This window comes from Myxocyprinus asiaticus, chromosome 14 (genome assembly GCF_019703515.2).
Source record: "Myxocyprinus asiaticus isolate MX2 ecotype Aquarium Trade chromosome 14, UBuf_Myxa_2, whole genome shotgun sequence".
Classification (NCBI taxonomy): Eukaryota; Metazoa; Chordata; class Actinopteri; order Cypriniformes; family Catostomidae; genus Myxocyprinus; species Myxocyprinus asiaticus.
In genome coordinates, this window is record NC_059357.1 from 7,406,522 (window position 1) to 7,419,573 (window position 13,052).

At 37.7% G+C, this 13,052-nt stretch overlaps 1 protein-coding gene across 1 annotated transcript; it reads right to left on the reverse strand.

Moving 5' to 3' along the window:
* Positions 1–943: 943 nt before the first annotated feature.
* LOC127451498 (FAD-dependent oxidoreductase domain-containing protein 2-like) lies at positions 944–12,167 on the reverse strand. Its single transcript, XM_051716246.1, has 9 exons — positions 12,096–12,167; positions 9,596–9,915; positions 9,246–9,497; positions 6,633–6,946; positions 6,334–6,504; positions 6,014–6,179; positions 1,976–2,202; positions 1,649–1,819; positions 944–1,515 (listed from the first exon to the last, which is right to left on the reverse strand). The coding sequence occupies exons 1-9, from the start codon at positions 12,165–12,167 to the stop codon at positions 1,289–1,291; spliced, it is 1,920 nt and encodes a 639-aa protein (XP_051572206.1). The 3' UTR covers positions 944–1,288.
* Positions 12,168–13,052: the final 885 nt, after the last annotated feature.

The window sequence follows — 13,052 nt, forward strand, 5'->3', positions numbered from 1 at the left end:
AGTCTTTTGATATATATATATATATATATATATATATATATATATATATATATATATATTGTTTTTATTTAATTGAATTTATTGTTAACCTTTTTTATTTTGATAGCAAATTTATTAGCAAAAATTACCCACATTCCGTTTACAGTTTGAAAGCATTTTTATTATTATATTTTATATATTATAATAATAAATATAATAAAAATGTTCTCGTAGAGACCTTTATCAATCTCGCAGTCTTTTAATATAAAAAAACTAAAATAACTTTCTCTAAAGAAACATACAGTAAATTTTGATGTTTTCCACTGAAAGGCATTTTTTTAGTATTATTTTATGAAAACGAGGATAATAGTCCAGCAACAACAAATTTATTGTTAACATTTTTATTTTGTTAGCAAATTTTATTACCGAAAATTGCTCATTTTCCATTTACAGTTTGAAAGCTTTTTTATTATTATATTTATGTTTTATAATTATTTTATTTTAACGAAAGAATGGTCTTTAACTTGCTGTCAACCTTTTGGTTTTTGTAAGCTATATTTATAATCAAAAATTCACATTTTACCTTGTAGAGTTCGAAAACATTTATCAATCTTTCAGTTTAAATAACATGAAAATACAATATTTTTGTAAGGTACTACAATATGTTTACAAATCCTCCATATACTCATATGTATGCTAAAATGCAGTGTTTATTACATTCTTTACAAGTATGCAATGTTTATTATATACTGTACTAGTCTGTGCTATTCATTTTGTTTTGTTTTTTGGCAATATATATAAATAAAAAAAGGAAAAGGTGATTTCCACATTTTCTCAAGGTTGCAAAATAAAATACTGTTGTTTATTATTATTAAAGTATATATATATATAGGCAAATATTAAATTATACCAGCCATTTTATTTAAGGGGACACCCGAGGGCAACACAAACCTATCTGAAATCAATTGAGAAATTGGACATCTTTATTGTAGTTATAAATAAACTTACATGCATATAACCCCATGAAAATACTTCTCTGATAAACCTTTAACAACAGTATAAAAAAGAAGTTATGCATTGTATTGCACACCAAACCCAACATCATAAAACAATAGACCAATGTATACTTTGGCTTATAAAAACTACAGTATGGTAATACTCTTTATCTTATTGATTCATTTAAGCTGGTAAGGTACAATCATAATCTCAACATGCAGAACGTAAAAGGAAACTGGGAGGTAGACAACACAATTTCACAAGCACAACTGATTCAGTCTTTGATTTTGTTTACAGTAATGCTCCTCAAAGGTCAAAAGTTCATAGTTGAGAGGACAGCAGCGCCAACATGTGTCAGGTATTCATGGACTGATGTGTCATCACTAGGGGCAACATCTCCCTGATGATCTGGCATGAGTCCTGCCTCACGGGCATGTTGCCATAGGTGACTGTTGCCCACAATACCCTGTTTTCTCAAGTAACCTTGGCGACAGAAAAGGGGTGGGTTACGACTGGTTAGGGACATAAGGAAACAGGATTCTGTGTAAAAAGGACACATAGAGGCACATGATTAATTATTACACTTAGCAAGCACCAATAATAAGAAAAATCCTCTGGGTAATTATTGAAAATGCACATGATTTTTTTTCCGTTACTTTGAAAATGTACTGACCAGCATAAAAGGCCCTGAGGTCAGTTTGGAGGCAGTGCTCGAGGAAGCGTCTGAGAGGTTGGCTGTGTGATATGGGCTGATCCCACTCTGTCAGAAAGTCCTCCACCATGTGATGAAGCGCCTCAGGTCGTGGGAGGGGCCAGCCAACTGGACGCTGTCTCATATCTTTCTCTATAGAAACATAAAGGTTACACTTTGATTGTGGTAGGAACATGAGAAATCATGCATCAAGACCAATCCATGATTATACTTACAATCTAAAATTGAAGCCAATTTATCATGACTTGTACCTAACATAATGGCTTTAAAAACAGCAGAAATCTTCACCTGTAGGTAGTGTGCTGTAGTAGTAGAGGACTGGATGGAGGAAGTTTGACTTCCAGGCTTTGGTCCATACAGATTCGGCCCGACCCGGCCCTAGTGTATTAGTGCTGTTCATTCCATACTGCATGACCAACACAAGAAGACCACGTTCTGAGACGTGCCGTCCAGACAGGGCTGGCAACTGAGACAGGGCCTGCAGAGGAAACTCCTCTAGATATTCACAGTGGGACCTGTGGAAGGAAGGAGGACAAATAAACATGTAAACAATCATGTAGATTGTCCTGGAAGGTGCCAGTTAAAGGAATATTCCGGGTTCAATACAAGTTAAGCTCAATCGACAGCATATGTGGCATCATATTGATTACCACAAATAATTATTTAGACTCGTCCCTCCTTTTCTTTAAAAAACGCCAAAAAATCTGTTTTACAGTAATGCACTTACAATGGAAGTGAATGGGGGCCAATCCGTAAACGTTAAAATACTCACTGTTTCAAAAGTATATTCACAAGACATAAACAATATGCGTGTTAACATGATTTTAGTGTGATAAAATCACTTATTAACCTTTTCTGTGTAATCATGACGATGTAATGTCAACAAACCCTAAAACAATGATTTAAACAACTTACAGCTCAAATAATACATCATTTTTAATAGAAGAATTAATCTAAGTGCTTTTTTAAGCTTCACATTTCTTCCTTTAAACCCTCCAAAAATTAGCCCCACTTCCATTGTAAGTGCCACACTGTAACTGTGAATTTAGCATTTTTTTTTTTATTATTATAATTTTTTTTAGATCCCCTTTTCTCCCAATTTGGAATGCCCAATTCCCTCTGCTTCGTAGGTCCTCGTGGTGGCGTGGTAACTCACCTCAATCCAGGTGGTGGTGGACAAGTCTCAGTTACCTCCGCTTCTGAGACAGTCAATCCGCGCATCTTACCAAGCGCCCCATTGAGATCTTATTATCACATGGCTTGTTGTGCATGACACCGCGGAGACTCCCAGCATGTGGAGGCTCATGCTACTCTCTGCGATCCACGCACAACTTACCACGCACCCCATTGAGAGCGAGAACCACTCATCGCAACCACGAGGAAGTTACCCCATGTGACTCTACCCTCCCTCGCAACCAAGCCAATTTGGTTGCTTAGGAGACCTGGCTGGAGTCACTCAGCACACCCTGGATTCGAACTTGTGACTCCAAGGTTGGTAGTCAGCGTCAATACTCGCTGAGCTACCCAGGCCCCAGAATTTAGCTTTTTTTATAGACAAGTCAAAATAAATTTTTGTGGTAATCAACATTATGCCACAAATGTTGTCGATTGAGCATAACTTGTTTGAACTCAGAATATTCTTTTAAGTTACTTAAAAGTGCTCCACACAAAAACACCAACTTCTGACCAAATCAGACACGCCACACCAAGAAACCCTGAAAATCAGGTGGAATTTATTTTTTATTTTTTTGCCAAAAATACCACATCTGCCCAAAAGATAAGAGCAAACAAGAAAAATTGTATTGAACATTACTTTTTCTGCTAAATAAGAAATATAAGACTAAGAAAAATTATAAAAATAAACTTGATACATAAAGTTTGTCAAGACAAAGTTTGATGTTTGCTTGAACTTTTTGGATGTTTGCAAAAAAAGAGCAAAAGAAAGAAAGAAAAAAGAAAAGAAATAAAGACAGACAGACAGAAAGAAACTTAAATTAAAGGTGCTGTAAGCAATTTTTCATGGAATGTGAGCAGAAAATGTTCCTTCACTCCCAATGCGGTTGTCACTCTTGAAACTTAGTGTGTAGTGTGTACGTGGTCAAACGGGGGTCACACAATGGATGTGTCTGGTGGACAACATTGCGTGTTTTAAAATTAGAAACAATTATTTTCTCTGAATGTACACACACCGCCGCTGCCACTCGGCGCTCAGCTACAACGAGGCTGCTCAAATTTCTACCACGCCTTTGAGCGCAACTCGCATAGTTTCCATTAAATTAGACCCAAATCATTTTCAAAGGACATAGATTATTTACTCTAGCCTTGTTCATTCCTGAAGAAGTGAAAAACCATGATAAATTTTGTGTGTACTGTCTGCCACCTGAACCGCATCAACGAACATACGTTCATAGAAAAGAATTGTTTACCAGTGCGACTCCCTTAAGACGCGCTCCTGACACGAAGGCAGTTCCAAAAATTAGGTATCTTATTTATGCTGCCTCCTAAGATATCTCATTTTGGACAGATTCTAAGGTATCATCATACACTATATTGCCAAAAGTATTCGCTCACCCATCCAAATAATTGAATTCAGGTGTTCCAATCACTTCCATGGCCACAGGTGTATAAAATGAAGCACCTAGGCATGCAGACTGCTTCTACAAACATTTGTGAAAGAATGGGCCGCTCTCAGGAGCTCAGTGAATTCCAGCGTGGTACTGTGATAGGATGCCACCTGTGCAACAAGTCCAGTCGTGAAATTTCCTCGCTACTAAATATTCCACAGTCAACTGTCAGTGGTATTATAACAAAGCGGAAGTGATTGGGAATGACAGCAACTCAGCCACGAAGTGGTAGGCCACGTAAAATGACAGAGCAGGGTCAGCGGATGCTGAGGCGCATAGTGCGCAGAGGTCGCCAACTTTCTGCAGAGTCAATCGCTACAGACCTCCAAAGTTCATGTGGCCTTCAGATTAGCTCAAGAACAGTGCGTAGAGAGCTTCATGGAATGGGTTTCCATGGCCGAGCAGCTGCATCCAAGCCATACATCACCAAGTGCAATGCAAAGCGTCGGATGCAGTGGTGTAAAGCACGCCGCCACTGGACTCTAGAGCAGTGGAGACGTGTTCTCTGGAGTGACAAATCACGCTTCTCCATCTGGCAATCTGATGGACGAGACTGGGTTTGGCGGTTGCCAGGAGAACGGTACTTGTCTGACTGCATTGTGCCAACTGTGAAGTTTGGTGGAGGGGGGATTATGGTGTGGGGCTGTTTTTCAGGAGCTGGGCTTGGCCCCTTAGTTCCAGTGAAAGGAACTCTGAATGCTTCAGCATACCAAGAGATTTTGGACAATTCCATGCTCCCAACTTTGTGGGAACAGTTTGGGGATGGCCCCTTCCTGTTCCAACATGACTGCGCACCAGTGCACAAAGCAAGGTCCATAAAGACATGGATGAACGAGTTTGGTGTGGAAGAACTTGACTGGCCTGCACAGAGTCCTGACCTCAACCCGATAGAGCACCTTTGGGATGAATTAGAGCGAAGACTGCGAGCCAGGCCTTCTCGTCCAACATCAGTGTCAGACCTCACAAATGCGCTTCTGGAAGAATGGTCAAAAATTCCCATAAACACACTCCTAAACCTTGTGGAAAGCCTTCCCAGAAGAGTTGAAGCTGTTATAGCTTCAAAGGGTGGGCCGACGTCATATTAAACCCTATGGATTAAGAATGGGATGTCACTTAAGTTCATATGCGTCTAAAGGCAGATGAGCGAATACTTTTGGCAATATAGTGTATGTATCCTTCCCCGGGTAGGCGATCCCAGAATGCACCGTGATGGGCTTGGTGAAAAATAAATCCAAGAATTTTAATTATAAATATACTTAAAATCCATTCAAGTTGAAAAGTGTTTATAAAAAGTAGTTTAAAATGATAGAAAACGGACTATTTAACCCAAAATGTGTGTGTGCTATACGTATTTATGCAAAGGTTGTCGCCTTTGTAGAGTGTTCAAAATTGGTCTCTTATGAGGCTCAATTTCAGTTAGGATGCTGCCATAGAAGACAGCTGCCTATGTAGGCAGGAAACAGTATGGCAGTTCACTAAGTTTTGGGTACAGTCCCTATGACAGAACAGCCTGAAGGTGTCAAGTTCAGTGGATATAACTTGAAAGTTGTCATATGATTTTTGAAAAACCCTAATAAGCCTAAATTGAAGAACAGTATGTTGGCTTTTTCAAACCAACATAAAGTCAAATTGAATTGATATGCTCAATGCCCATTGATATGCATTTGATATGCAATGATACCCACTGATATACATTTCTTACCCTCTGAGAAGAATAATGTCTCCAAGAACTCCAAACATTTGGTAGGGTCCAGAAGCTTCATTCACCCTCTTGAGAATCCAGGACTGCAGCTGATTGGTGGGTAATTTTGTTACAGGCCAAGCAATGTTATGGTAACGCTGCTCCAGGATTTTATGAACAGAGCGCACTACAGTGGAAAGACAGAGGTACTTCAATATTACCTCTTACATTCTCAAAAATAACATTACATTCTTCAAGGGTTCCTGTAGCTCAACTGGTAGAGCATGGCGCTAGCAATGCCAAGGTCATGGGTCAAATGTCAAGGGATATGCAGAGCTCACATGTGTAGCGGAACCCATGAACAAACCCACCAGCAGACATGCGATAGTCTCTGGAGTGGGCTGCTGTACCCAGAACAAACAGGTTGGGGGTACCTCTACCTTCATACCAGGCAGTTACACCTGGCAACCGGCCCTGCCCACCACTGCTCTTTGGTGGCCTTGCTGATCCAGGTAAATAATGATAGTATAATTTTAATCAATAATTTAATAAGTTAGAGGGCATCTTGAAATTCTCTGGGAACCTTTGTGAAAATAATTAACTGTTAATATTCATTATTCTTATTTTTTATCGTACCCATCAAAGATGGAAAAGTTGAAACGGAAGCCAAGGCAACGGATCACTCTGTCATATGGCTGTCTGAGTGAGAAGTTATCAGTGTGGTAACCAGGCAGATTTTGGGCTGTGACCGTTGAAGTCTTGTTGCCATTCCGATCGTCAAGGAGTTCAGACAGAGTTAAAAACAGCCGCTCTTTTCCACTTCTTTTCTTTCCTGCTTTCCTCTTTCCTCCATCTCTTCCTCGACGGACAATGGCAATTTCCTCCAATCTGCCCTCTACGAGACCATCTAGAGATTTCAGCTGGTATGTGTCCAGTAACTCATTATTGACCGCACTACAAACAGAGAAAATTAGTTCTTGCTTCTACATGTGTCTCTGCAGAACAAAAATGGGCGTTTTTCAATCAGTGGGCGTTTTCAGACCAGCATGGGCATTTTTCAACCGCCTTACATGATTTTCCTACTACACTGAGATTCCCTATTTTCATTGGATAGTTGAGAAACGCCCATCCTGATTTGAAAATGCCCATTTTTGTTACGCAGAGACCTATACTTCTAAAATAGAGTGCAACGGTGCCCACCCACTTTTTCAGCCATCTTGTTTCCAGAAGTATTTTCTCATTCATTTTTTTCATTGGGATTTTATAAAATCCTTCATAAAAGAGTTCTAAGCCAAGAACCAAACAAACCAGCTCCAAACCACAACATCACAAACATTGATTTGAAGCAAAAAAGGATTTGAAAATCTGAGAAAAAGACAAAGGTTCAAGACTGTGTACTTAATGTCTTTCATGAGGGAATTAACTAAAATCCCATGAAGAATTGCGAATGACATCACTGAATTAAAACCAGAGACTATTTAGCAGAGACGGGCCACTTCTGTTAAAATGAATAGGACAAACTGAAATGCCCAACAGTCAACGGATGTAGAAAAGGAATTCCCGCCTTACAAGTAAAAGAGCCAATCACCTTTTAGATACAGACCTGTCAATCAACTCAAGACTCGATAACGCGCATGTGCATTAGCTTTACAAGCTGGGAAAATTTTGCTTTTTTAGCGGAATCTGAGGTAAAGAAGCACAATTTATGAGTCTAGTGTTGTCAGATTTTACTGCTGATTTGAAATATGTTCTTTGATCGTAATCTTGACCAACCGTTTTGGAGATTTCGATCTTTCTTCATTCAAGTAGATTGGAGCTGCACTTGTATGCCGCTTGTTGACATAGAAAAATATCTTCCCTACAGCATTCCAAAGATGGCCGACAAGTGGACTGACTTGCTAGAAAGACTTAAAACAGTGTAAAAATATAAAAGGAGGTTGATACATATAGAATTCATATATTTAAAGTATATTGTGAAATATTTAGATAAATATAAATATATAAGTATTTTGAAATTGTAGAGAGTCCGACTCTGTTGAGTTATGGAAGTGAACGGTCGCTGTTGAACTTTTTGCTGCACTTTGTTTTCCACGATTCTCTAATTGAAGGATTGTTTCCCATCAGGATCATAGGTGGTGTAGTTCTTTACCAAGAGTTCCGCTTTTAAACATCATTTTTTTTTAAATAACATTGAAATAACGCGGACCTATGACTTCAGCAGAAGCATACTGTACCATCGGTTAAAGGGATAGTTCACCCAAAAATGAAAATTCTCTCATCATTTACTCACCTTCATGCCATCCTGGATGTGTATGTCTTTCTTTCTTCAGCAGAACACAAATGAAGATTTTTAGAAGAATATTTCAGATCTGTAGGTCCATAAAATGCACGTGAATGGTGGCCAGAACTTTGAAGCTCCAAAAATCAAGTCAGCATAAAAGTAATCCATACGACTCTAGTGGTTAAATCAATATATTCAGAATCTATATGATAGGTGTGGGTGAGAAGAATTTATAGTAAAAAAGGACTTTAATATTGACCTGTTTCTCACACACACCTATTATATAACTTTTGAAGATATGGATTTAACCACTGGAGTCGTATGGATTACTTTTATGCTGCCTTTATGTGCTTTTTGGAGCATCAAAATTTTGGCACCCATTCACTTGCATTGTATGGACCTACAGAGCTGAAATATTCTTCTAAAAATCTTAATTTGTGTTCTGCAGAAGAAAGAAAGTCATACACATCTGGGATGGCAAGAGGGGGAATAAATGATGAGAGTTTTTTTATTTTTGGGTGAACTATCCATTTAACAATCTTAGAGCTAATGGTAGGTCTGTCTTTAAAGGTTTATAAGTTATCATTAATAATAAACTCCCCTACGGAAAAAGAACTCCACTTGCAATTTATGAACAAAAGAACAATTTTGAATTTTATGAAGTTGTCCAGTCTTGCAAAAGTGTGGGATTATTTTCTCTAGTGATGCATTGAGTCCTGAATATTCCCTTGTGTTAATGTGATCTACACATATAGGACATGCTACTAGAGCACTGTTTTTTGTTGGTCCATAAACAACATTTTATCAACCATTCAATGCTATCTGATTTCACAGATGAGGTTAGGGTAAGGGCTGTGATTGGTTGATAGGATACAGGCTATAGGAACATGTTCTACTTGGGTAAATCACATTATGATTGCAGCTATAACAAGACTAGGAAACCTTAATTCTTCTATGTATTGTCTTCAAAACCTGAGGTCCCCAACGTAGTGTGTCTGCCATGCTAGTCGTACTGGGCTGGGACTGTACAGGTGAATCCGGCTCGCTCTACCCAAAATACTCTGTGCCGTCTCAAAGGCAGAATTTCCTTTGCCAAGGATTAACACAGCCTGGTCTTTAAACTCCTCAGGATCAGTGGGAATCGACTCATAACCTTCCACCAGGTCAGAGCCAAGAAAATCTACCTCCTGAGGAACCCAAAGGCCAGTGGACACCAACAGGACACTACAGTGAGGGATGGAAGCATGGAGAATAATAATATACCGTATATAAATGAAGCAGCTGAAAATGTTAATAAATAAAACTGAATGTTGTCACCACACCTGCACTGATAATCGACACCTTTCTGATCGGTCAGGATGTAGCCTTGGTTTCCATCAAAATCAAATGCTTTAATTCTCCCGATATCAGCTCCATATTTAACCTTCAGTCCCAGCTCCTGTTCGAACATTGAGCGATAGCTTGGAAAGTCATCTGCATTGGGGTAAAGCTCTCGGCTGATTCGCTGAAACAGGAGATTGGACCGGTCACTCAACAGGGAGTTCCAGTCATGACGCAGATTGAATTCCTTGTTCTGGCTTCCAGTGTATATTTTGTTAATGCTGATGAGTTTTCTGTGACGAGGAAAACAGTTAATAAGTGACTGTTCAGAAAGACAGTAAATAAATAAAGCCACTTTCTAATACTTTTGCTCTAGCTTTACACTATTCTGATTTCCTCTTGAAGTTTAGTGTTGTGACACTGTTAATATTGTCAGTTCCTTTAAGACCAATTTACCCCAAATTGGGGTTTTGGATTAAAACACCTGCTAAATGAATAAATGTAAAGATAGACAGTGTCTTTAGTTTATGTCTTTACATTTTACATATAACTTTTAAATAGTGATAGATTTAGAATAGTTGATTTGGCATTTCCCAAACTGTACTATTTAAAACTGAAATAATTGTAATAAAATGCTTCCCATTTATTCTGAATTCATAATATGTACATAATTTAACATTACTCAATTTATTTTCCACATCTGTTAGTTGCTTTGGATAAAAACACTCGCTACATGGATAAAAAAACTTAAATTTAAATGTAAAAATGTGTGTCTGGCACTCATAAATTCTATTGTTTATGTTGACCTATTTACCCATTTTTATCCACTGTATGGTCTTTTAATGTAGAATATTTTGTTATTATTTATTATTTATAAGTCCATATTTTCACATAATCATGTCACTAATTTGAACCTAATTTAGGGATAGTATTGTTTGTCTTGTAGTTCTTTTCTCTTTTTTTTGTGTGTGCCCAAAATGAATTGCCCCCTTGGGGATTAATAAAGTTGTATGAAATATAACATATAACTTTTAAGTAGTTTTACACAGGTATATCTGACCGGGTGGTATTTGGCCATTTTTTTGAACTAGTCATGTCTGTCCACTATCATGGCATGCACTCAAAAAATGTGTCCTTGAAAAAGTAAGATATAAACATATCGTTTAAATTAGATTTATTCAAATATGCTTAACTTTTGTATTTTTATAAACTATAAAATTAGTTTATTTTAGAATAGTTGCTTTGCCATTTTTCAAACGGTATAGTTTAAAACTAAATTAATTGTAATGAAATGCTTCCCATTTATTCTGAGTTCATAATATGTACACAGTTTAAACATTACTCAATTTATTTTCCCCATGTGTTAGTTGCTTTTGATAAAAACGCTTGCTACATGGATAAATGTAAAGATCGACAGCATCTTTAGCTATGTCTTTACATTTTACATCTAACTTCAAAGTAGTGATAGACATATCCGGCAGGTCAATTAATCGGTGGATATTTGGACATTTTAAGATAAATCGTGCCTGCTTGGATTATTTTAAGTAAATATTGTGTACAATAAGTGTTCTTGTTTATTCCAGCAATTCTGTGCACATTATTGGTTGTATTATGTTATAAAAATGTATTTTGTATATATATTCACCGTCTGTCACCCTGCTCTCTATTTCTGCAAATAACATTTAGAAAAAAGTTACGTTGAAGTCAAGTTACTCTGATGACTCTTTTGCCCTTTCTATTTCAGCGCAACACTTTACGTTCAGTTCGACACTGAACCTGCTCTATCATTCAGAGATCACACACTTGCTGAAGAAGCTCCCTGGTCCAGCGTTTCGCTCGAGAATAACGTAATCTCTGTGACGTCTGGAGAGAAAATAGCCCATCTGCAGGCCTGCAGGTCCAGCTCCCAGCACACAGTACTCATGCCTTATTACTATGTTATTACTGGCATGAAGATCAGGACCAGGACCAGAACCGGCCAAGACCAGGACCAGGACAGACAGGAGCCAGAAGAGATGCGGAATGAGACTCGTGAGGCCTAGGGTTAGAATAAAACAGAATACGTAAGCATTTTTATTATAGGATAAATGGATTATTGAAAGAATATACAGTATTGAAACCAAAACAACTCTATTGCAGATGTAGAAAACAACCCCCTAAACTAAGAACAATTTCATCAAATTCACAAGTAAGCATAAAGGTGCGAAACACATGCATTTGTATACAAATGCCAATATATAAAACTCATAAACAGTCAATTATTTGTTTGAACTGAAACAGTCAATGGCTCCTCCAGGAGATGCGGCGGCAACATCCATCACCTACACACTGCGAAAAACACTGTAACGTGTCAATATTTTGGCATTAAATAGACATACCGTCAACTACAGTTGCTCCTGAGATCCTTCACTGGTAGAAACCGGGAGGGATTTTGTAAACAACATCTTTGCGGTGTTGCAGCTTTCTTAACATCTTCCACAGAGAAGAGAGAGCGTAGCGTACCTTTGACGTCAAAAATGGATGGATGTCGTAGCGAGCCAATGAGAGATGAGTGGGCGTGGCTAACGAGCGCATAGTTCACGCCCACTTGAATGGCCGTCTACTATCACGCCATGCTTAAATTAGATGTAATAAAATGTGCTTAGATTTTAAACATAAAGTATAAAATTACTTTATTTTACAATAGTTGCTTTGGCATTTCCGAAACTGCCTTGTTTAAAACGTAATTCATTGTAATGAAATACTTCCCATGTTTTCTGAATTCAGAACATGTACACAATTTAAACATGACCTAAATTTTTATAGCAAGTCAGTCCACTGTCGGCCATTTTTGGAACGCTCCCGGGAGGCTAGTTCCAGTCATGCCAGTGCAGCTCTTATCTACTTGAATGGGGGAACACCGAAATCTCAAAAACGGTTGGTCAAGATTACGATCAAATAACATAACTCAAATCAGCAGTAAAATCTGACAACACTAGTGTCATAAACTGTGCTTCTTTACCTCAGATTACGAGGATAAAATGCAATTTTCCCAGCTTGTAAAGCTCGTGCGCTTGTGCGTTTTGGAGATGATTGACATGCGATGTCTGTATCTAAAATGTGATTGGCTCTTGTACCTGTAAGGCGGGACTTCCTTTCTACATCCATTGGTCGTTGCCCTTGGTTGAGTGTTCCAATTTCGCCCAGTAATTTAAATAGAAGTGGCACATCTTTGCTAAATAATCTCTGACATTACTCAATTTAGTTTTATGTATATTTTTCATACAATTGAAATGCGTGAATTTAAATTATTATTATTATAATTTTTTTATTTTATTTTTATTTTATTTATTTTTTTGTGGTTATATGTACTTTCTATGGATAGAGAGAATACTATTATATTTAATTTGCTAGTGCAGTATAAACAAACGAAATATCTTAACTGGTAAGTATTTTATGACGTATTGATGCATATAATTG